This window comes from Crinia signifera, chromosome 3 (genome assembly GCF_055691185.1).
Source record: "Crinia signifera chromosome 3, ASM5569118v1, whole genome shotgun sequence".
NCBI lineage: Eukaryota > Metazoa > Chordata > Amphibia > Anura > Myobatrachidae > Crinia > Crinia signifera.
In genome coordinates this window covers 59,708,499-59,729,629 of record NC_139219.1, presented here as the reverse complement: position 1 = coordinate 59,729,629, position 21,131 = coordinate 59,708,499, and the positions used below count along the sequence as shown (strand labels likewise).

The window sequence follows — 21,131 nt, the reverse complement described above, 5'->3', positions numbered from 1 at the left end:
CTCTAATTCTAGCCACTGTGAACATAAAAGAAACTGCTACTCCTTCATTCATGTGTCTGAATGTAGTTTTAAAAGTTCTCCTGTTCCCCAAACATGAAACATCTAAACAACAGCTTTAACCCTATGAGTGCCAAGTGAATTTGTCAAAATAAAGCCCCGTACACATGTTGCGATTCTAGCAAGAATCGCTGGGGATATGGTCGATGAGCGACCATATCCCAGTGCGTACGGGGCGACTGTCGGAGCAACCAGCCCTGCAATGGTCGCTGAAGCATGCTCCTGTGACCGGGACACTGAGCAATATGATTGCTGAACAAGAAATTGCTAAACAATTTTAAGCCAATATTGCTCAGCAATCATATTGCTCCGTGTGTGTGGCGCTTAGGTGTGAAAAATGCCAAGCAATTCATGTATTCATCACAATGACCTGGAATGATTACTTTATATAGAAAACATCTTATTTTACACACACAAAAAAATGTATTTGAATTTAGAAGACTAATGTGAACGACGCTGGTATTTTTAGTGGATATGTTGAACATCTCTCTCAGAAGATGTTGGGGTACTTGTGGATTATCATGGCTCCCATCGCATGCCCTATATAGTGGCATGCGATGGGATGCGATCTTTGCCGGTTTTAACATTTTTGACAAAATCGCATTTCGCGATTTGATCGCATGCGATTTGATCGCATGCGATTTGATCGCATGCGATTTTTAGCAGAAAAGCATCCAAATGCATTGAAATTTGTATGAAACATGTTCAATGGCCCCCAAATGGCATTTTTGAGGCTGTACCACCCCCACTATCAACGCGAACCCGAAGCGTGGCGAGCGCAGCGAGCCCGCGAGGGGCGGCGGTACGCGTCCTACGACCTTTTCATACCCCCACTATCCACGTCGGCGTGAAGTTGAGAATAGAAGCGTGGCGAGCGCAGCGAGCCACCGAGCCCGAAGCGTGGCGAGCGCAGCGTGGCGAGCGCAGCGTGCCCGCGAGGGGCGGCGGTATGCGTCCTACGACCTTTTCATACCCCCACTATCCACGTCGGCGTGGAGTTGAGAATAGAAGCGTGGCGAGCGCAGCGAGCGGACGCGGACACCTGTGAAGCCCACGAGGGGACGCGGATACCTGTGAAGGTATCAGCGTCCCCTCGCCACGCTTCGGGCTCGGTGGCTCGCTGCGCTCGCCACACTTTCTATTCTCAACTCCACGCCGACGTGGATAGTGGGGGTATGAAAAGTTCGTAGGACGCGTACCGCCGCCCCTCGCGGGCTCGCCACTCTTCAGGTTTGCGTTGATAGTGGGGGTGGTACAGCCTCAAAAATGCCATTTGGGGGCCATTGAACAGGTTTCATACAAATTTCAATGCATTTGGATGCTTTTCTGTTAAAAATAGCATGCAATGCCATTTTTTCATGTGCGATGCCCATCGTGGGAGCCGTGATACTCCACAAGTACCGATGTTGGCACTCAAAGGATTAATGTTCAGTTACTACCTCAGAAACCCTTCACAGGGAGAAAGATTCAAAACACACAGAACATGCAAAATTACATGACGGCGATTGTTTGCACTTTTTGTCAGCTTCAAAAATATTTACACTCCACTATACTAAAAGCAACACAGAATCGCACAGGTTGCAGTACAGTCGGAGGGTTCATCTCTTCCACATTCACCCACCTTGCTGGATTCTACCATTGTGGGTAAGAGGCACATATTGAGCTCTGGGCGGGGAGGGCGGATATTGCTTTTCCCTCCTATGAGTTTCATGTTTTCACGACATGGGAAGTAGGGGCCGAGGGACACTGAAATAGAATGCAGGAAAAACAACCAATTACAAGAGAGAGTGACATTTACCAGATTTGGGAGGCTTCCTGGCAGTGATCATCAGCAGCGCATAGGCAACAATAAGCACTTACTTGGGATGTTGCTGTGATGGTATGTACAATGGTTGTGCTGTAGGAAAGGGACCAGCGTGTGCAAAAAATCATGAGGACTCAGCAACACAAGTTCTTTGAGCACATCTAAAATAATGCAAAGAGAACGTGTTACATTCAATAAAATCTGCCCGGTAAACCCTTGATAAATGAAACTACATAACATTAGAGTGTAATTGCTATAAAATGACCAGAATGCTTCAGTTTCTAATGACTTTACAAATCTTCTACTTCTCCCTTTCAGTACGTAAATCACTTTCCCATAACAATAAAGCTTGTTTGTAGCAGACACTTTAAAAATTTTAGGGTGCATTATACTGCAATAGGACCTTCAAGAGTACATTATATATCAACGCAACAATAAATCTGTATAATCAACATTTTGGTTCTATGGCTTTTCCAGTTAACTCTATAGAAGTGATGGTCAACATCAATGACCACAAGTACATATGCTATGAGCGATCATATCAACAGTGAGCAGCAGTGGTGGATGATACCCATGGGCTGCAGGACTGCAGCCCCCTCAGGTAAAACTGCCATTCCATTCAGTGTCAGTGTAGACAGAAGCAATCCGTGAGACTGTACTGGCTTAAAGGTGACTGGCAGAGGCTACCTGTTGGTAGTCCTACCTGCCCGTCAAAGACACTACAGGCAGTCCCATTGGGAGGAGTTTCCTCACTCTGGTACTGCCAGACCAGGCTGGGATAAGCAGAGACCTGGGTCTCCTGTAGGAAGCAACTCCCTGCCTGTCATGCAGAGCCAAATTTGGGTTCTATGGATGCAGCCAATGCAGTCCATGGAAGCCGGGTGGCAGCTGAATGGAGGTACAACATTTTACATATTGCCCTAATTACATAATCCAAAATAACGGTCTTTATTGTCACCTATCTTAAAGCAATGCTATATTTATCACACACTCAATGAAACAAGGCAATGGAAGAGCTCACCTATACATGCATTTCTTAGTTCTGGAGGACTGTAAGAGTTTAACAAGGTTAACAATTTGTGAGCAAATTCTATCCGTTCCTGCCACTGAATTAGCGCCTGCTTCACATCTGCGGAACACAAAGAAACTTAATAAATGACATTATTGCTATCATAAGTGTTCATTTTATATGTGTACAGTGAATATGACATTAAAGACAGGAGGACCCCACCTACCTTTCCTCTGAAGATAAGGGCGCGTGGATTTAAGGACAGACAAGAATATGGACAGAAGCTCCACTAAGTCCCCAGTCACATGGCAGGCTGTAGCTTCGTGATACATCATATGTAATGTGTTAAAGGACTACAGGGGGAAAAAAAATAAGTTATTCAAATCTTCACACTTATTGGTACACTGCACTAATTACACTAACCACAGTACAAAATCATCATGAGGGAAAAACATATACTTATAAATAATTCTGATATTAAAACTTGAGCTCTAATAAAACTGAAGCAAGCTATGCAAAATTGTTGGCTATGGTAGGTGCTAACACTACTGCACATAGGTGACGGTCGCCTTCATGCACAAGATACAAACTGCACTGCAACAATGATTATATATATATATATATATATATATATATATATATATAAATAAAATAGAGCTCATCACATTTTCTTATACATGTCCCTCAGCTAGCATGCAAGAGGAATATATACAGCACTTTCCTTTTTCTTATACCTGTCTCACGGGATTCAAGAGGAATATTAACCACATTTTGCGTTTTCTTATACAAGTCCATGTAAGCAGACAATAACTACGGCATCGACATCTAAAAACGCTAAATTACGTTCTGTGGTATTCCTCCTCAATAATAGGGGATGCATATCTTAATATAAACAGCAGACAACTCAATAGAGGAAACATATACACCGTAAACACCACAAACGAGGCAACGTATAACGGCAAGCGTCACAACCGAGGCAACTTATGAACGGTTAACGCCACAACCGAGGCAACTTATGAATGTCGAGCGCCACAACCAAGGCAACTTATGAACGGTGAGCGCCACAACCGAGGCAACTTATGAATGTCGAGCGCCACAACCAAGGCAACTTATGAACGGTGAGCGCCACAACCGAGGCAACTTATGAATGTCGAGCGCCACAACCGAGGCAACTTGTAAACGGCGAGCGCCACAACCGAGGCAACTTATGAACAGCAAACGTCACAAATGAGGCAAAGATTCAAGGACAAGCGTCACAAATGAGGGAACATATACACCGTAAGTACCACAGAAGGATCACCTGCACTTTTAAAGGTCTCAAAGCTTACCTCTGTCATTAAGATTAACCCTCTGTTAAATACAACAAGAAGTCTGTCTTCATCAGACTCTAATAATATTCTGAAGGCACTGCAAGAAAGTCAAAGGTCAGGTGATTACATTCATTTACATTTGTTCCATATATGATTTATTTGTTTAGAGCGTATATGATTTATGTTTCAAGCTGGTGAACATGTCAATGGTTCAATATGAAATATCTGACCATCAGTGACAATTCACAGGAACTCCCAAACTCTCCCAGCTCCCAACATGAAACACTACTGCAGGCAGTAAGAGGGGAGCATGTGTTACCTCAGCACCAGACTACACAATGGGAAGGCATCAAAGAGAATGAATTGTCCCTGTCGGTGCAGAGAAGAATAAAGGTGGATCAGCTGTGGAGGCCTAAATACTGCAGAGAGCATTGCCTAGAAGTTCTTTGTGAAACAGGGGCATCCAACAGTAGTTAGCCCCATGAGTCAACAGTTATGGGGGCCAAAGTTAATTCTGCGCAGCTGCCACCACCCCGTGTAACTGCGGGTATACACTCTGTAGGCTTTTTTAATGGAGGCATGAACACAACTCTCTAGATTGACACTCCTGTGTCCCCCCTTCTTTTTTTCCCGATCCATGGCTGTTTTTGGCTGCCCTGGGTGCCAGAAGAGAGAACAAGTCATCTTCAAACCTGTTTTTTGGTTAAAAAACCAAACTGTTCCTTTCAGAATATTTTTATCATCAATAGATTTCATTTGGGTGAAGTTTATGAGATTGGTCATTGAAATAATTGATTGGGACAATCAGTGCACATTAAGATGCCTAAGGTATCTGCATGTTTCAGTCTAGGAGAGTCACCATTTTCTTCTTAGATTTGTGGTTTTACCCAATATTTACAGCTTCAAGTTCCATGCTACAGTCTAGAGACATCTTGTGCAGAGAATAAATTACAGCTTTGTAAATGATGTGCACAAATGCATTTAGAGGATTGGTCCCAGTTGTTAGTTCTACAGTGTCTAGATAGGCAGTAAATAAGTCAACACAAAAAGTTGACATGGTCAAAATTCCAACAAGAAAATGGTTGTCATGACTTCACCATCCATGTGGACTACAAATGAGAATGTTAGTGTGCCGAGGAAAGTGAGGCACCAGGTCCGGTCGTAGCCAGCAAAACGAGCCATGCAAGGGTACGTGATACACTAATTGGGGGCCCATGTCAACAAGTGTCGACAGTGACAAAAAAAATGCGAAAAACTATTTTTTTCACACAGTTTAGGAACCAATTGGATATGGTGTAGATTATATTAAATGCTATGACTTTGCAGGTGTGAATCTCCGTGGAAGCAAGGTCAAAACCAGTCCATAACCCGTGCATAAGTGATTGTGGCCCCACAGGGCCCATATTGGGTGTGAAATCTGGTGCCTTTGGCGTATAAACCGTTTGCCTATAATCCGATAACTCCCTAAATACCATGTCGATGACTATATGAACAGTAAAGCATGTGAGTGTCAAGGAGTAGAAGAGAACAAACATGCAAGGGTAAACATCTCTTTTTTTGGGAAATTATGCTTTTATGTTACCTTATTAATGTTGTCCAGCAGGAACGGCCATCTAAGCAACGTAAATAACAGCTTATAGTAGTTTTCTTAAACTGCTTGATATCCTCCAGTTCCTCTTCCCTCATGTCTGGTCTCTGAGCTACAAAGAGCTGCATGAGGTTAAACAACTCTTCCACTGCCTGGAAAGGAAGACAGCGTGACATCAAGCACAGGCATCCACATATAAAAAGCACAAAATTACCCCAAAATGTATGTACTTGTATATCGCTTGGGTGTAAAATAATGCAAGTAAACTGAATCCAAAATTCTGATTATTTCTAGGATTTACATGTATCGTCTCTGAAAGCAAAAGCAGGCAAACCAGGTATCCAAAGATATCTGCCTGCAATTATGACTATAAAAACTGAGTATATGAATGGCATGGCTTATTCTGGAGAGAAATGAAAATACTGTAACATTAAACTACAATATAGCAATAGAATTGTTCATTTTGCAGGTGGCTGCTTTGAGCAGTATTGAGCTGTTAAAGGCCTTGGTAGCACAAATTGAATACATTGTTCTTCCCCTTACCGCAGGGTACTGGCTGGCATGTGGAGTGAGGTTTTTAAAGGCCCACTGAATATTCTGGTGTGAGGCAAGTTGACGGGTGAAGGCAGGAGACTGCTCGCAGCACATGCGAAGGATACCATAATAGGCTGGCAGCATGCCACGGTTGAAGAGCACCACATCTTGGTCATCGTGATCCGCCAAGATATAGTTGAAGGCAATATTCTTGGTGACCACAGGGTTCTGAACAATAAGGCGCACGTTCTCAGGGCAATCAACACAGACATTGTACCAGAAGGAAAGAAGAGCTTGCTTGTTGTGGTTTGTTGCTATGGCTGGCTCAGACAGCTTGGGCTGGAAGAGGTTCCACAGATCCATAAAATACGTGGAGAACATCAGCTTTTCCGTTTTAGAAATCAAACAGTAAGTCATGAAGCTAAAATAGGGCACCAGTTTGGTGGTACCGTGAACAGCAGCATCGACATAATGCTTTGCTCTGGAGAGAAGGCCCAGGAGGACATTATACACCTGGTGGAGGACCACTGTTGTATCTGGACTGAGGGGCAGGTCTCGTGTGGGAATGTGGAGAGAGCGCGTGGATCGGAACATCTGACGAAACGAGTTGCTTGGAATCAGTGATACCAATAAGTAGGCTGCAGCTGGAAGAGTAAATAAAATGGGTGATTAAAGCATTAAAAACAATGTCCATAGATGAACAGGACAATGCTACGTTTACACGTCATGAAGGTAAATCAAGACTGCAGGGGTTAATAGTAATAACCTATTCACATCAACAGTAAACAAATTAGTTAATTCACCACTTAGTTACCCGCAATTAATGTTTGGCTAGAATCAACCCAGGTACATTGGGGTAGATTTATTAAGCTTGGTGAAGTGATTGGCCGGCGATAAAAACCAGACACTTTATCACTTCACCGAGCTTAATAAATCTACCCCTCTATTACTTTCCAAAATGCTCCAGAGAACAGAGAAATATATCTCTTTATTATTATTTATTACTTAGCTTGTAGGGTCATGATCTGATAAAAAGCTACCAAATGATGATCTATCTTCCTATAGTCTACTGTTCTTCTGGCATGTATTCTTAATGACCACATACAGTAAGAGAAGGGATTCCTCTTCCACCGAGGACAATGCCAGAATCTCCATGTTTAGATTGAAGTGGAGTTAATAAACACTTTAAGCTAAAAAAGATTGTTTAGAATACAGAATAAAAAACCATTTCGGTAAGACAGAGTCCCACGCTTCACACACCCTTCCGTGCCATGAAAATGTTTTAGTGAGAAACTTCAGATCTGGTTCAAAAGAAGCATGGAGCCAATGCAGTGACACCGTCATCCTGTGCCAGCAAGGAAAATCCACCAAGGAGGTACTTCCTCTATTGCTGCAAAGGGTCACACTTCACCCCCAGGTACCAGTCCAACTGCAGTCACCATCCACTAACGGCAAGCCACCTGACTGGTGTAGTGCGAGCTACTGAGAATATAGATGGAGGTGCTTATAGGTTTTATTTTATTAATGTGACTGGTGTCAGTGTAGCCAATAAACCAATTTAAGAAAATAATACCACCACTCATGAGCTGTTCTATTGTTAAAGTATTTAAAAAAATATATATTAACAGGAAAATATTGGGACTGGGGACCAAAAAAAAAGGCAATTTACTTGGAGACATTACCTTGAGCTACAGTACTATGTAGAAGCTGTGTGTCCCATATCGTAATTACAAAATCATGACTTTGTAACAACACAAAGACCAACAAAACAAAATGCAGACACTCCTATATGGTTTTGCATGCAATAAACCTGTGAACCTAACGTGTCAATAAAAACGTAAAGCCGCTTACATGTTCTCACTCTAGGGTAGTTGTGCGCCAGCAGGAAGCGCTCCACCCAGTTCTCCATATTCTGCAAAACCCAGGTATGTGCCAGCTTGTTCCGAGGGGTTTGAACGGCCAGCCAATCGAGGCACTGAGATGGGTTGTATTCAATCACCTTAAGGAACAATACCAGGAAGTAAGTAGAAAGCAAGGGCACAAATCATGGTCCTAGATATGTTGTTGGTACTCAGTCCTAACACTATTGTGCTTCCGCAAAGACATCATTACCTCCCATATTCTTTGTAAAATGTAAGATGCAAAAGGAGGCATTCCTGGGGGACCACCAGCAAATTCCATTATCATAGTCAGCAGCTTGAAGAAAGGATTGGCAGCCTGCAATGTAAGGTAACACAAACTCAGTATGCTTAGTAGTGCTATATTTACTATAGTACTAGACACCCATGTTTTCTAAAGACCCATACACACTAAATGATCTGCGGCAGCGCAGATATTGCTAACTATTTCCACGGTTCTCCTGTGCAAACACTGAAAAATACCATTAACGATATGGAGCGTAAGCGCTAGATGATAGTAACAGTATGGTTATCGTGCTTATCGTTATATTGGCTGATGTGTATGGGGCTTTACACTGAACAATACTGGCATCTAACATCCACAAGAAAGGAGAGTTCCATCAGAGGAGGAGGGCAGAGGTGCCTACAGGAGCTGTTTATCCAAGCAGCTGCCAGAACATGATAGTTAGTCCTGTATGGAAAACATACAACAGAACACAAAAAGCAGCGCTGAATTTGACTAGGAGTTAGAAAAAAACACTCAGTGATTGCATTACCTTTACAATAAAATTGTAATATATTCAATAAAAGTGTCTAAAATCAAAAACTGCTTTGACATATACGATCGAATACACATCATAAAAGGCACTTGACTTCGCTCCCTAGGTTAACAGTCTATTCCTTGAACGCCCCTATTTAACCAGAACGCAGTTCCTTACAGCCAAGGCTAAGTAAATTTATTACCACATGGATCAAAGCAGTAGTGTGTCCAGCTGATGCAGGTTTCCAATGCGTGGTACAAAGTTACTGGTAGCAGAAATCTGTGCCAGTATCCACAGGAGAACATTAGTGCCGGTAACCGTACCTCAGTGCTTAGAAGAAGAAAGCCGTCCGGTGGTTAGATAACTCCAACCTCAATAGTGCGATCTGGATCTGGGCCTGGTTCAGACTGCAGGGTTCAAAGTCCAAGAGCGGTAGAGTGCAATAAACATACCTACATTGTGTTTATTGCATATTACCGCTCCTGTACTTTGCCATCTGAACCACATTGGCACATCTGAGCACTGGCACAGATGTATGCTACCAGTAACTTTGTACCACGCATTGGAGACCTGCATCAGTTAGACACACTACTCCTTTAAACCATGTGGCCCTTGGCCATAAGGATCTACTGTCTGGCTAATTAGGGGTGTTCAAGGAACAAACGGTTTATTCACCTAGGAAGCGAAGTCATCATGTGTACAGTAAGTGATCGTATCGGTCACAGCATTTATTGTTTTTTTTTTTTAATTTTTATTGAATATATTAAAAATAATTGTGAAGCTATTCCAATCACTTATTTTTTTTCTAACTCCGTCAAATTCAGTGCTGCTATTTTTGTGTTATGTAGTAGATCTAACATCCACAGTATTGCGATTATTATTAAAAAAAAAAAAAATTTTTTTAGCTGTAAATTTCAAAATAACAATGCTGATATCTCGTGAATCTTGTCCACAGTATAATTTTACTTAAAGTCACTTATTCCTACAGCCAGTAACGTGCCGCGGTAACCACCACAAAAGGATTAAAACTGCAACTATTGGTCAGCATGCATTAGGAGGACATAGTTAAAATGTCGATTTGATAATGGGTGACAGCATGATCCAAATTAGTTTTTCACAATCTTTTCTATTTTGTTTTTTTTATCCCGTGACTACAATTGGGAACAGTAGCATGATGAGCCATGCGCGGGGACGCAGTGCACTAATTGGGGGTCAATGTGCTGTAAAAATTGACACCTCAAAAACAGAAAAAAAATTTATCAACCTTTTTTCCATGTCCACCTTCTGGGGTCAACCTTTTCACTGTCAACCTCGTGAACCAAACCCATGTGACTACTGGAAAGTCAGTGCAGCCTGCTACTAAGCAGAAAGATGGGGCAGGGCAGATAACATGGAGGAGTGCAGCACCACTGACGTGCTACAATGTCCTACGAGAAATCAATTGGATAACTAACTTCAAAATGCACAGTGATGTTTCATACCTCTGGGGTCAGCTTTGCAATTGATGTAAAAAGCATTGATGCAATCTAAATTAAAGGGAAAAAGCAAATGTAAGTCTAGAACCTATGCATCTTTATATTTTATCAAATTGAAATCATATTTTCCTGCAGTATCTTCCTGTAAATACATCAGTCAGAGGATAAAGTTTTCATTATAATTACATTTTGTGTGTCCACTACAGCTTCAGATACTGTAATAATTTAATTTAAAGAACGTGCCACTATGTTAGCTCAAGAACTTGCTACCCTTCTTTCCAGAGTATAGCAAGTAGTATTGCCACTAATTATAGTCAAGAGGAATAGCGTGACCATCAGTTGCAATGCTTCTCTACAGCTGAAGTTTGACTGGCCTGCATCCCCCGAATGCCTCTGTATGTGATACAGGCAGAGGTGTTTTCTATTCAGTGATGCAATCACATGATCCATTCTGCACATGAGTCCCAAGGCTATAATACAGGACAGTTGGGGTGATGTATACCACCTTCATACAGACAAAAGTGGAGAAGTACAGTAGCCCACAGCAACTAATCAACTTCTGTCATTTTGTAGAAGGTGTTTGATAAAGGGAGGGGAGGGTTTAACTAATGAGCAGCTAAAAAAGATTGGAAATAAAAAACTGAAGTCTGTCACTGATATTGAATCTAACTGTTAATGAATTTAAATCAAAACTGGATGCATTTTTTGGTCACTAAGGGAATCCTATAGATATGACTTACTCAAGTAAGTAGTTACAAGTTAGATAGGTTGAACTTAATGGACTAACACCTTTTTTCAGCCTTAATTACTATGTACTACTATGTATCTTACTATGGTACTATGATATTTGTTTTGTCACTAGGACCCAAGACAAGGCTGTGTGAATTTATCAATTGAAATAAGACATGCATATTGTGTGACTAAGGGGGTATGCAATCCTCCGCTATTTTTGACGGCATTGGAACATTGAAGAGGCATCACGGCAGAACGAGCCCGACTTTGAAAGCTGTTGGGCCCGTTTTGCCAATAACGGCGTGGATTGTCAAGATCCCAGACATCCACGGCCGTTTACGTGGACACACCCCCTCTCCGACGATCGGCAAGCGGGACATTGAATCCCGCCTGCCGATTTTCTTTCGGGCAAACCTCAAACAGGCAAGGATCACGGCTGTTGGGACAGACCGACAGTCGTGATCCGGGATTGCATACCACCCTAAGTCTGTATACAAAGCACATCAAAAGTTGTATTGGAAAAGAGCTGCATCTGCTACATTGTAGCACACACTGTACAGAGGCAGATACTCAGTCACACGCAGATAGTGACAAATAAAATCTATCAGCAGTCTCCTTGTGCATCCTAGTTGCATTGTGTTGTGACTAGGATACAGACAGTAAACGCTAGAAGATTCTGGAGTGCCAAGTGGGGCTTTTTGGCATGACTGCAGCAAAGATAAAGGAGGACACATCTGTACATAGACCGCTTTTGTGTTACTGGATGCTGGTACTAAAACACTGGATCTGCGACACTCTTGTACTTACGTGCTCAGCAAGGCGGTTGTTATATCGGCAAAGGCTGAAAATGAGATTACAGGTTTGTCGGATATTAATTCCATCACGTATATGTTGGAACAGAAAAGGAAAGCCCTAAAAAGCAAACACATTTTATTATGGATTCACTGATTTACAGTTTTAAAAAAGGTATTGCGACATCAAACAGTGCAAAAGAAATGATAATTGTACAGCAAACAACCCATGAATTAAATACACCTGCAAGTCCATCCAGTAAAAAGAGCATTACCTTTCCACCCGTTAGTGCTGCCATATCATTCTGTGACAAAGTAAGATGCCTTGAAAGGGGAGAAATAAAGGTCAGTGGATTGACAAATACTGGAGATTCTCTGTAGATTTAGGACATGCTAAGAGATTGGCAATGCAACAGCCAAGATACTGTATAGATTGTTTAATGACATGAAGAAACTGAACAAACATTTGGAGTAATCAGCAATTTACAGTAACTTCGCATGAGCCATTTCCATTATTCCTTAAACCAATCAGACTTGGGAGTAATATATAGCTAATCAAATACAAGGTCAGCACTGCTGCAAGTGTCAAACGCAAGGTATGTCTGTCAATAAGACTGGCTATCCGATCTTAGCGCCACAGACTTCCATATGGAATGTACCCTTCTGCTGCATAAACTAGTCCTGAGGCTGGTTCTCCGACCCCTGCCTGTTTACATCCTGCGATCTAGCCACCACCCACTTGCTTGCGTCTCTTGTAATCTGTTGGTCTCCCCTTCCTACTAGATTGTAAGCTCCCCAGAGCAGGGCCCTCTTCCCTCCTGTTGTCAAAGCCCTCTTCTCTTCACATTTCACTCACAGCTTTCCTATACTCAAACACTCAGCGACCATCTTTGTCCGCATACTCATCTCCATCATTGGCCACAAGCCTCTAGTTGTATGATAATTGAGTCCTCACTACTAATAGTTAAGCTGTAATGTACATTGAACTGTGGTGCTCTTTATATGTACTCTATTTTTGTTATTTATTCAATGTAAAGCAAAGTTTTGTCTCCCTGTACTGTTCCTTTGTACGGCGCTGTGAAACACTTGTGGTGCCTTATAAATAAATAATAATAATGCGATACACAGACTATGTTATATTTCCTATGGAAACCATGTCATCGCTGGCGTTTCCATAAAAAGGGGATAGCAGCTGGGTTTATGGAAGTTAGTCAGTGTCTAAAATGAATGGCTATAATGACTTCCACTTGCCAGGTTATTAGTGCTGATAGAGGCGATATGCAGCATACAAAATGGGAGGGATTCAGATTAAGGATCAATCTTTCACAATTATAATTTGGATAATATGGACCTGTGTTTCTCATATAAATAGATCTCAAACACGATGACAAAAGATAAAAACCAGCCTAAACAAACATTGTTATGCATAGATATGGTTTGTACTAAGCAGGTCTTTACTACATGTGACGTGCTGTTTAATAGGAGCTGGGGCCATTACATGCCCTATGATGTCTACAGGAGTCCATTAAATCAATGAAATTATCTATCCCAACCTTTCAGAACGAGACTGTTCCACCAGGAAAGCTATTAGAGCAATCATCTTTTCCAAAGCTGCCGGTCTGTACTTTTCTTCAGCAAGAGAGAGAATATCTTCTTCCTCCTCTTCCTCACCTTCTTCTTCCTCAGACAATACTTCAACTTGTGGCTGCAACAATAGGTAAAACTAAAGAAACTATTCTGAGGACTAAAATAAATAATCAGAGAAAACTACAAGACGTTATAAATAGAAGTGCCGCTTCCAAATAGGACTAAAGGTGCCCATACACGGTACAATCACTGGATGCAATGAGATGCCCGCTCCTGCACACATCTCATCGCGCAGCTCAAAAAGTATGTGCTGCGCATACTTTTTGCACTAGATTGCATTGCAAAACGTATGCCATTTAGTCCAAATTTCCCACAATTGTACCGTGTATGTGCACCTTAACACACACAATATCACAATATGTACTAAGCTATTTTAAGAAGAGTGATCCATTAAAACTTCTCTACACTTTCAATCGTGAGGTGCTATAGCACGGGACAGCCAGTAATCTTGCTCATCAGTGTGTAGAACTCCATAACGACGTTTTTATGGAAAATGAATTTACCAAATTACATAAAGACTGGCTTACATTTTCAGGCCCTTTGGTTCCCATGTAGAAATGTACCATGGTAGATATGGCTTGTAGAGATAGCAGAAACTGGCTCTGAAAGACAGGTATTGTAGTCAGTGCGGACATGGTTAATGAACATAAATGAGGACTGGGAACAAGATGATAATTACCTCTTCCTCTCCCATTTTGACAAATTCATACAGAAAGGCAAAGTATTCTGTCAGATGTTTGCTGTGAGGCTTCACCCCGTGCTCCATGATAGACAGCAAAGTCTTCACAAAGCGAGTGACGCACGAGCGGCTGCCTATGTCCTCTACAGGCACGTCCATGTCATCAGAACTGGGAAATAAATGAATAGGAGAATACTAAACTGCTACATACATGTAACAGTGATATGACCCCAGATACTGTAACTGTAAGGACAAGCCCATTATTTGTGTGTCTCCCCCCCCCAATGCATGTAAAGAAAATTAAATAAAATGTTTTATTTTGTACTTCTGTTTAACCCCATACTTCTTTGGAGGACACTGGGCTCCCACACAACAGGCTGGTGTTTTTGTTTGTTTACATAATATGCTAGTTCTATTAAGACAGGAATTACATATTCATTGTCCTTCCATCCTTGTCCTGGGGTTGGACTAGACACGTAACAGACTACCTGGCTTGGATATACAGAGGGCGAGAGGATGGACTTAAGGCCCTTTGTTCAAGCTCTTACTTGCTCTACCCCCTTTGTTCAAGCTCTTACTTGCTCTACCCCCTTTGTTGCAATGTCCCCCAAATGAACTACAAGACAACAATTTACTGTGTGTGAAATATTGCCTTGTATCTGATTCTTTATCGCCCACTGTAAAATGAATATGGTTTAAAACAAACCAAAAAACACAAAAAAACACAACTTAGACTGTAAGATTTAAAGAGACAGATTATTAAAGGGTCAACTTACCCATCTTCTATGCCAGGCTGAAGGTATAAATGGGCATGCACCGATCGTAACCGCTGAATAACATGTATACAGAGACGCTGGAACATCTGTAAAAAAAATAAAAAAAAATAACAACCATAATTGAATAAACAAATGAAATAAAATATGCAAAGAAAAAAAAAAATTCAATCCATTTTTAACATACAGGCTTACAAATATATTAACTGTAAGAAATAGTTTTGAGCATCCGTGACTAATACCCCATTTTACATAGCACCTCGGACCCGGGCTATTGCCAATGTATGACCCGGTTGGAGGCGTGGCGTGAAAGCACCACTGCTTATAACCCTGGCTGACCAACCCTGAAATTTGACCCAGGTTATAAGAAGTGTTACACCCGGTCGCCCTCTGTATAATGGGTGACCCAGGTTTAATGTGAAAGCACCAGACTCGAATCTGGCCTGACTTTGTGATGTAATGCCCTAAATCGTATACTGCATGAGATTTGGGGGGGGGGGGGGGGGGGGGGATTCAATTATCTGCGGTAAAGTACTGCTGCTAATCGATCATCTGGGGCTATTCAATTAGCAAGAACAAGAACGATCAGGGATATTTTGTCAACTATATAAAATCCAGCTTTTAAATGTATTTTTAAAAAGATAAGTTTGACCCACCTGTCTAACAATCTGATTCGGACACTTGATCAGTATCTGCATAGGCCACCAATCATCATCAGCCATTCGATCCAAAAACCACTGTAGGGGGGGAAACAAATTTAGGAATGATAGAGCATGACTGAAAACAAAATCACTGATTTAAGAATTTTATTTTCAATTCAGTGCATCAAGCCATTTATGTGCCAAGAGTTTTCAGCCTGTTGATACCTCACAGGTGACGCTCTACATCTCACCTCGCAAGCTGCTTGGCTGTTGTTAAACTGCTTTGTCAGTAGTTCAATCCACTGAAGCATTGTGGGCTAGACAGAGAAAGACGATACGGAATAAGTGAATGATTTTACAATTCAAAATATAATTTTAAAAGGCACAGGGGTTGCTCTGTCAACATGTGTTAGCATATGTTTAGTCCTCCCACAATCCAAAAATATACTGGTAGGTTAATTGGCTTCCAACAAATTAACCCTAGAATGAATGTGTGTACATGTAGTAGGTAATATAGATTGTAAGCTCCACTGGGGCGGGGACCGATGTAAATGTTCATATATTCTCTGTAAAGCGCTGCGGAATATGTGTGCGCTATATAAAATGGTTAATTAATAAATAATTAAATAAATACTGGTGTAAATGCAACAAGCTCTCACCTGTCTGCCCAATAATTGCACCAAGCTCCTACCTGTCTGCCCAATAAATACACAGAGGTCCCAAAATGTCTGCCCAATGTATCCCACGCACTCCCAACATCTGCCCAAAACATTTACCAACCGACAACCTGTCTGACCAAAAAGTGCCCAGCACTCCCTTTAATTTGCCCAATGCCAATTGCTACTACCTATCTCCCGGATAAATGCATAGAGCTCAGACGATTTGTGCAGTAAATGTTATCCCGCCTGCACAGGTTGTGGGTATTCCTATGCAACATTCAGTTCAGAATGAACAACGTGCTGTCTTTACACACTGAATAAACCCTGTTAGTGTAAATAGATAATAGGTTAATGGGGAGCAACACATCGCAACAAACATTCCGAAGAGGACATGTTAACAAATTTTCCATAGAAACCCATGATTTTATAGAATGTAGATGCGTATTAGCTGTTATGGGCAACATCCCCACTGGTCCACTTTAAGAGGTTTGACATTTTTAACCATTGATCGGCATGTTGATATCTGAGCTATGTGGAAAGAACCAACAGAGCAACATACATTGTTAGAATGAAAGCAGAGTGAGTGGGATTACTAGGGAGGAAGGTAAAGCTATTGTGTGTTGTCTCGTAACTATGACGCAGAGTCTTGTATAATGTCAGAAAAGCACCAACAGGAAGAAAAAAAAAAGTACCTTTTCTTTTGAATGAATAAACGTCTCCAAAACAAATGATGTACTAAGCTGAAAGGAAAGAGGGGAAAAAACATACTTTAATCCAACAGATAAATTGCATTTTATAGAATGACACTGCACAACCTATTTTACTCAGGTTTACCATATCACGATTGTGTAAATATGGCATTTACATATATATCTCACACCGTCAGTAACTAAAATAATAACGAGTTGTATAATCCCTGCAGAAACTCTTCACCGGCAGTTGTTTACCCAGCACAATGGCTGCATGTATTACTGAACTCTTAGCTGGAAACTGGTATGAAACCAGTCAATGAGCATACTGAACCATTGCATTTAATGTGCCAACTGCTGTAGGAATTGTTTGATGAGATGCTATCAGTCTTCCACATTTCAAATGAATGCCAACAGAAAAGCCAAAACACAAAAACACTAAATCAGAACATCGCTTAACCATAAGCTGTGGACACACGGTGCCACTCTGGCTATGTATGTAGTCAAAACCGAATAGAAAGTTAGTCTGAATAGCACATTATTCAGCACCATGCAATGCCGATTTGATGCCGATGTGCACCCCCGTTTAGTCAGTATCGCATACCAATATAGACCGTGCTGGCAACAATCTTTATTATCTCACCTGTTGAATGTATTTGGCCTAGGGCCAAATTGCAAGATAGTCTTAGGGTGCATACACACTGTACAATTTTTTTGACCAATTTGGTTGAAAGACATTTCCATTGAACCCAGTGTCCTGGACTAAAGATGTTGACGGAAAATATTGACGACAGACTAAAGAAGATAGATCTAGCTACAGTTTATAGGCTCTTTTTGAAAGATATTCAAATTGAGCTGCATGCACAGTTGACGAACAATCTTGATGAACAACTGGCGGGTATGCACATCATCATTCATCGTTTGTTTGTTGACAATATCTTTTGTCAACATCTTTCGTCCAGGACACTGGGTTCAATGGAAATGTCTTTCAACCAAATTGGTCAAAAAAATTGTACAGTGTGTATGCACCTTTAATACCCAGAAACACTAGGCAATATTGTTCATAATCTGAGCGATATTGTGGACAATAGATCCTCTGAGCCGGCATCGGCAAGTGTGTTCAGGCCTTAATTCTTAAGTACATCTAAGGTACAGTTAGCCAAAATCAAATGGAACCTGAACCGCACAGTGTCCACTCCTATAGAGTGAGAAAATGAAGCATGTACAAACTTCTTAGATTCTGCACCTGAATTTAAACCAGGGTGCGTGTGGCTGCAACAGCCAAAGCAGAAATCTGTACCAGGACAAGGGTTTGGGCAAACCCACATATAGGCCAGCACATCCATAGTAGGGTTAGCTGATTAGATCTAGAAGATCTGGACTGCAACTGTTAACCCAATTGTTCAGTCTTTTTTCAGATGTCTTGCGAGACCAAGCACAGGCTAAGAAAGTTTCTGTGGTAGCAAATACGGACTTGAACGCAATCTTCCATTTCCGATCTGAAGCGTCACTTACGGAGAAATTATATTTGCTATGGCCAGCATGGTAATGGGAACATCAACCCAAATGGGAAATTTGTCTTTTGACAATAGGGTGTCCAAAGCAAAGCAACTTGTCATCTGATAACTCCCATTAGGTTGGGGTCAGCCTATGTCAAGTGGACATAAATGTGGGTGAATGATAGTGAAATGTCATCCTGCACCTTAAGTGTCTTACCTTAGCAGTCATTAGAGATACCGCCTTAGGATCCGGTAATGTCGTTGGGATACTGCTACACAGCTGCCACATAAACCTAAGAAACACAACGTGACTCATTCACTTTTTTATACAGCATCTTCATAATAAAAGATACAGAATATACATGCTTACCCAAAGTAAGTGTGCTCAAAAATGTTCTTGTCTTGTAGAAATTGCATGTTGTCATGCCAGATCCACTGTGAAAATGACATGTATAGATTTTAATAGTGTTACTGCAATCGTACAGTACTTACTATTAAATGATCGGTCATTCAGTGTTTCTTATCAAGGTAGAGAAAATACACGTACTGAAATGGTACATAGAGAAAAAAGGAGCAAGAGAAGAGACCTTAAACAGAAGCCACCAATTTGGAACTGCTCCAGAAAAAACAGGTTTTTTTTAGGGCCATGGTGGGTATCTAACCGGTGCTTTGAGACAGTAATACTAACCATTAAACCACCCATATTTCCCTTGGCATACTATGAAGAGCTGTATGCTAAAGGAACACAGATATTTGGGTTTGTTAGGAATGGATTGTTATTATTTCAGAAAAAAGGGAAAATATTGTACTCAATGAAAATAGTAATCATAATAGGTTATCATTATCATATAACGCAGTGATGTTCAAACTTTTCAACTCCTATCACACCAAACAAGATTTTAAAATTACCAAGGTACACCATCAGAACCCACAGGCAAAAACACATTGGCCCCCACAGGAGATAAAACTATGTCGGGCACCATATTAAAAAACACACACACACACACACACACACAGGTCCCCAACAGGTGAAAAAAAAAAATAATTGTCTCGCATGAAAACAAAACACCAATGAATTTAAATTGAACTGGTGGTGGCTGAAACTGGTGTGGACATCTCTAGATCTATGGGCACACTAGAATGCCAAAGCACCGTGGTTGAAAAATGCTGGTATAATGGGTTGTCTACATTGTGTGTAGTTTAAAAACAAAATATAACATTTTTAACACAGGAACAATGTGTGTTGGCTTCTTTTTATGTCTATTGTCTAGTTCCATATTGCATTACATACCTCAAGGAGCTCCGAGGAGACATCAAACTTCACCTCCTTGCTGGTTTCCTCCTCTGGCTCCACACGTTTATAAAACAGCATATAAGCACTGTGGGTCTAGAAAAACATACATAATCTGTTTGTATTATGCCACACATTACCAGTAGCTATCACTGCAAACTTGACTAACATCCAAATACCTTTTCAAAAGAGAAGTCCATGAATTTATCTGTTACAGAATCATAAGTCTTTGTCTAAAGGGGAAAAGAAAGATATTATAATATAGTACACCAAGCATAAACAAACAGTGGTACTTGTTTCCTAGAACGGCCACAATCGTGAGTGATCGTGGCTCTTAATTAAGGGACACGATCCTCACGATGTGGCCGATTTTTTACAATTTTTTCACTTTGAATGACAGAAATCGGGTCAATCGGTCGGTCGCGACCAATTAAAATCGGCCGCGATGCGACCGACCGATTCACCCGATTTTTCCATAGACTTCAATGTTAAAAAATCTTTTAACATTGAAATCGGGAGGATCGTGTCGGTCTTGTGCCATTATAATGGCACAAGATTAGATTGACTTGATTAAGTCCATCTCACATAGGGAAAAATGATAAAAAAGGTGAAATGGGCCAATATGACCCATTTCACATTTTTTATGTGCCCGCCATGACCCCACGATAGACGTCAACCCGAAGCGTGGCGAGCGCAGCGAGCCCGCGAGGGGCGGCGGTACGCGTCCTCCGACCTTTTCATTCCCCTACTATCCACTAGGGCGTGGAGTGAGAATAGAATAGTGTGGCGAGCGCAGCGAGCCACCGAGCCCGAACCGTGGCGAGCGCAGCTAGCCCCGCGAGGGGACGCGTATACCTGTGAAGTTATACGCGTGCGCTCGCCACGCTTCGGGCTCGGTGGCTCGCTGCGCTCGCCACACTATTCTATTCTCACTCCACGCCCTAGTGGATAGTAGGGGAATGAAAAGGTCGGAGGACGCGTACCGCCGCCCCTCGCGGGCTCGCTGCGCTCGCCACGCTTCGGGTTGACGTCTATCGTGGGGTCTAGCCCACTTAGTAACATTTGGGGGGGCAATTGAAAAAAAATCGGGTGAAAAAAAAAAAAAATAGGGTGAAAAATCGGTCGGTCGGATCGGTCGCATCGCATGCGACCAAATCGCATGCGATGCGATCGATCCGATTTTTTATCTTCCGACCACAACGATCTAAATCGTTGTGGCCGTGCTAGGAAACAAGTACCCAAACAGTATCTGCTCAAATCTAAAAACATGATCTACATTAATGTGCACATTTAT

At 41.6% G+C, this 21,131-nt stretch overlaps 1 protein-coding gene across 2 annotated transcripts in view; it reads right to left on the bottom strand.

Moving 5' to 3' along the window:
• USP34 (ubiquitin specific peptidase 34) overlaps nt 1-21,131 on the bottom strand; it is a 150,559-nt gene that overhangs the window by 8,207 nt on the left and 121,221 nt on the right. For both annotated transcript variants that reach the window (XM_083175873.1, XM_083175874.1), the window contains 23 exons: nt 20,017-20,070; nt 19,838-19,933; nt 18,917-18,981; nt 18,764-18,839; nt 17,051-17,098; nt 15,951-16,016; nt 15,715-15,795; nt 15,062-15,147; nt 14,286-14,454; nt 14,134-14,208; nt 13,513-13,664; nt 12,235-12,283; nt 11,976-12,080; nt 10,443-10,487; nt 8,415-8,519; nt 8,154-8,301; nt 6,312-6,946; nt 5,763-5,920; nt 4,199-4,277; nt 3,097-3,223; nt 2,883-2,990; nt 1,918-2,022; nt 1,679-1,803 (listed from right to left, as the gene is read on the bottom strand). In XM_083175873.1, the coding sequence (XP_083031999.1) occupies nt 1,679-1,803; nt 1,918-2,022; nt 2,883-2,990; nt 3,097-3,223; nt 4,199-4,277; nt 5,763-5,920; nt 6,312-6,946; nt 8,154-8,301; nt 8,415-8,519; nt 10,443-10,487; nt 11,976-12,080; nt 12,235-12,283; nt 13,513-13,664; nt 14,134-14,208; nt 14,286-14,454; nt 15,062-15,147; nt 15,715-15,795; nt 15,951-16,016; nt 17,051-17,098; nt 18,764-18,839; nt 18,917-18,981; nt 19,838-19,933; nt 20,017-20,070 (2,757 nt within the window). The remainder of the gene's footprint in view (nt 1-1,678; nt 1,804-1,917; nt 2,023-2,882; nt 2,991-3,096; nt 3,224-4,198; nt 4,278-5,762; nt 5,921-6,311; nt 6,947-8,153; nt 8,302-8,414; nt 8,520-10,442; nt 10,488-11,975; nt 12,081-12,234; nt 12,284-13,512; nt 13,665-14,133; nt 14,209-14,285; nt 14,455-15,061; nt 15,148-15,714; nt 15,796-15,950; nt 16,017-17,050; nt 17,099-18,763; nt 18,840-18,916; nt 18,982-19,837; nt 19,934-20,016; nt 20,071-21,131) is intronic.